Source organism: Sinocyclocheilus anshuiensis, unplaced genomic scaffold (assembly GCF_001515605.1).
Source record: "Sinocyclocheilus anshuiensis isolate Anshui unplaced genomic scaffold, SAMN03320099.WGS_v1.1 scaffold566, whole genome shotgun sequence".
NCBI classification, from domain to species: domain Eukaryota; kingdom Metazoa; phylum Chordata; class Actinopteri; order Cypriniformes; family Cyprinidae; genus Sinocyclocheilus; species Sinocyclocheilus anshuiensis.
Window position 1 is genome coordinate 368,567 of NW_015542410.1, and position 4,462 is coordinate 373,028.

Sequence of the window (4,462 nt, forward strand, 5' to 3'; positions counted from 1 at the left end):
ACACACACACACACACACATGCATTTTTTTTTTTATTTAAATTTTTTATGTTTATGCTTTTCAAAGAAGTCTCTAATGTTCACCAAGGCTGTAAAACCAGTAATATTGTGAAATATTACTACAATGTAAAATAACTGTTTTATATGTTAATATCTTTTCAAATATAATTTATTCCAGTGACGCAAAGCTGAATTTTCAGCATCATTGCTCCAGTCTTCAGTGTCACATGTCCTTCAGAAATCAGTCTAATATGCTGATTTGCTGCTCTATTATTGGTGCTCAATCATAAATAATAATTATTATTATTTTTGCTGATTAATATTTCGTGGAAACCATAATACTTTTTTCAGGATTCTTTGAATAGAAAGTTTAAAAATGTTTTTTTTTTTTTTTACTTTTTGATCAATTTAAAGAATCCTTGCAGAATACATTTAAATTTAAATTTAAATTTTTTTTTATTTAGTTTTTTTTCTAATTTCTTTTTAGGAAGGCAAATGGCTGAAACCTTCATAATATTGTTTCCCTGCCTAAATTAAAAAAAATATTTTTAGAGTGCAGACATTTATCGTATTTTTTTTAGCTATAAATGTATTAGTCTCTGCACCTAAAGCTGGTTAATGCATTAATTAAAAAATTGCACTTACCCAAAAAATGTTTCCACAAAAATGTTAAGCAGCTAAAACTCAATATTAATAATAATCAGAAATGTTTCTTGAGCAGCAAATCAGTATATTAGAATGATTTCTGAAGGATCATGTGACACTAAAGACTGGAGTAATGATGCTGAAAATTCAGCTTTGCATCACAGGAATAAATTACATTTTAACATATTCAAAATGAAAAAAAAAATCTTTAAAATTTTAATATTTCATAATGATAAATTTTTCATCAAATAAATACAGCCTTAGTGAGCATAAGAGACTTCTTTCAAAAACATGGTACATATATTCTCACACACACACACACACACACACACACACGCGCACACACGCACACACAATAATAATGTCTCATACAACTTCCAGTTTGGATTTAATAAACTGTCCATTTCAAGTTTTCCTCAAATCTCCCACCCGACTTCCAATATCTGCTATGGAATGAAAACTTATATGAGGTACATGGATCTCATCACAGTCTTAGCAATGAAGCACAGTTGTTGCGTAGCTCTAAGAGCATTGATTGATTAAGGCCATCAATCTCTGTGGTCACAGGGCCACAAATCACTATGATTGGTTAGTGTGGATATTAGGGTGTGCAATTACAGAGGGAAAGTGTACGGTTTCACAACACTGACAATAAGAAAGAGAAAGGCGGGGGCTTGGTTACAAAACACCTTGGTTAAAAAAAACCTGGACCCAAGCCTGAGAGAAATTTATAGAGAATATCATAGAAAATTTGTGGTGGACTCTTTTGACTTGGACCAGTAAGCATTCATCTAGCAACCACCCAGAATACCGAAGCAACTGCATAGCAATACATTGGCAAACGCACACAACTCCTTGGCATCATGACTGCTAGATTTGCAAAGGTACCACTCACTTTTTTCCCCCAGAAAATGCAAAAATCAAGCTTTTGATATTGATATCATATATTCTAAAATTTATACCACTCAAATTTCACATGCTTTAAGTAAAATCAGACATTCGAACCTTTTAACATGCTAACATTTTAATGGTTGGAAAAAAAAAACAATATATACTGTACATAACATTTTAAAAATATATAACTTTAAGCTGAAACACTTAATAATAATAATAATATTTAAAAAGAACAAAAACTAATAAAAATTGACAAAAGTACATACAATTAGCTATATAAAAATTTAATTAATATTAAAAATGAAAATAATATTAAACTGAAAACTGATCATATAAAAAAAATAAAAGCTTATTCAAAATAGTAACAAAAACGTTAATAATATATAAATAATGCTAAAATAACAGTGATCCTGATATTATCTCATTTCAATATCAGATCAATACTATAATTTTTAAAAATAAACTACATTTACAAAAAGAAACTACAACAACACATTTACAAGAATTTAAAAAATACATATAAACATACTACAATTTTTTTTTAATTACTGCAAAAACTATAAATAAAATAAAATAAAAAATCAAAGTGCTGTACATATACACACACACAGACTTTCCGAATAAAGCTCTTTTTCATGCAGTTAAAGGTGGCTGACAGAAGCACAAGTGAGCTCCCACCTCGTCCCTGTCTCCCTCTCCCAGCAACCCCGGCAATGCCACTGTTACCATGGAGAAAGTCACCACCTGATTTGAGGTCATCTCAAGAGCATATGGAAAAGCTCTCTCTTGCTTTCTCTTTCTCTCCCTCTTTCTCAAATCGATTCAAATGATAAAGGCAGGAAAAAGACATATTTCTGAACAGACTTCTACAACAACATATCCCCATCTCATTTTATTACAAATTCACATATTTTCCTTTCACAACACCTGGCTTCACCGCAAAAAGACAAACCAACTACCACCAACAACAGCAATTAAAGTCACTCCGGCAGCACATAATAACAGCGAGGCAGTGTGAATGATTCACACCTGATGTGCACGCTCACATTTCCATCCCAAACATAATTACACACATGCGGCTGTGTGTACACACATTCATCCTCAGTCCAGCACGCAAACACACACACACACACACACCGGTGCATTATGTAAACAGAGCCACCTGGATCAGACAGACAACATCTACTACTCACCACGTACTCCATGGTGCCTTTGGGCCTCTGGAAGGATATCCTCCGCACATCTTTCCTCTCCAGCGCACTCTTTTTCTGCCCGGTGTCTGAAAGTAAACGAGGGAGAGCACGGGTTACGCTAGTCATGGTCCTCCTCTCTCTTCTCATCTCCTCTGCGCTCCGCTCGGTCTTGTTCCCCCCCACCCCTTGCGTTTGTTCGTCCGTTAGCACCAGCCGTGGAGCGAGCGAGAGAGGGCGCTTGTTGTTAGTCCGCCTGCCCACTCCGCTCACAGGGGAGTGGCTCTCGGCTCTCGCTGCCGCTGCCATGCAGGTCACTGTGTGCTTGGATACACCTCTCCAGCTCGCTCTACTGGGACATCAGGCTCGGCTGTGAGTCTAAGTGTCCTGGTGACAAGAAAATGCCATTAAGTTGTGGAGCTGTTTTGTGAATGGGTTATAAATGTCATTTTTATGAGCATATTTATGTGGGGATCTACTGTGTGCCTTGTGTCAGCTGATGCCATATGTGAATGTCTGAGTTTATAGCACAGCAGATTTGATTCTGATATTTAGACATGGCGAATAAAATAAAGGTGATTTATGCTTGGATGATTAAAATCTGCACTTAACGAATAAAATGATGGGATATTTTTTAAACTCAAGTTTATTGGAAAAATCACAACAATGTGGTTCCTCATTACTTTTCTGGTTAAAGGGGTCATATGATGCTGCTAAATGTGTATTTGGTGTAATGAAATGTGTTTATGCGGTTTAAGGTTCAAAAAACACATTATTTTCCACATACTATAAATTATTGTTTCTCCTCTATGCCCCGCCTTTCTGAAATGCATCGATTTTTACAAAGCTCATCTGTCTTTTTTTACAAAGCTCATTGTCCGAGACAAAAACATTAAAAACTCTTAACTTTTATAAAGAATATCTCTTTGGATTTGAGACTTTAGTCTTTGCAACTTTACAGATCTTCTTTATGCACCAAGAGCTTGTAACACTCCAAAGAGAAAGGAAAAATTGAAATCGCATCATATGACCCCTTTAATGTATTAAAATGTAAAGTAACACTTTAGTACAGGGACCAATTCTCACTATTAACTAGCTGCTTATTAGCATGCTTATTATTAACATATTGGCTGTTTATTAGTACTTATAAAGCACATATTCTGCATGACCATATTCTATATTCCTAATCCTACCCAATACCTAAACTTAACAACTACCTTACTAACTATTAATAAGCAGCAAATTAGGAGTTTACTGAGGCAAAAGTTGTAGTTAATGATTTGTTAATGGTGTAACGGGACCTTAAAATAAAGTGTGACCAAATGTAAAACAATAAAATGTGCAAACTTGGATATAAAATATGGATATCTCTTGTCCAAATATAACTCCAATTTTGTTTCAACTAAAAATCCATCATAAAAACATGGCTTACTACATTACATATTAAAGTTGAACTATATTAAAGTCTAAACAAATTACAACTTTTATTGTGCATAATTTTCAATCAAGCTGTAATTTTCTCAAATTATGCAAATATTTAATTGTATTTTGTAAAGCTAAATGCTTTTTTAAATTTTTGATTAAATTAACTAGTTGAGTGTGGAAAGTGTGTTGTAAGAGAGTTTGTTTTCTAACACCACAGGACTGAAAGTGGCCAATGTTAAAGAAATACTATATATATATATATATATATATATATATATATATATATATTATCAACACTAACATATATAT

General features: G+C 33.6%; 1 protein-coding gene across 1 annotated transcript in view; it reads right to left on the reverse strand.

Annotated features, from left to right (window-relative positions):
• The window catches only part of LOC107693303 (oxidation resistance protein 1-like), a 52,206-nt gene that overhangs the window by 24,614 nt on the left and 23,130 nt on the right, over window positions 1–4,462 (reverse strand). The window contains 1 exon segment of the mRNA XM_016492624.1: window positions 2,732–2,817. Coding sequence (XP_016348110.1) covers window positions 2,732–2,817 — 86 coding nt within the window.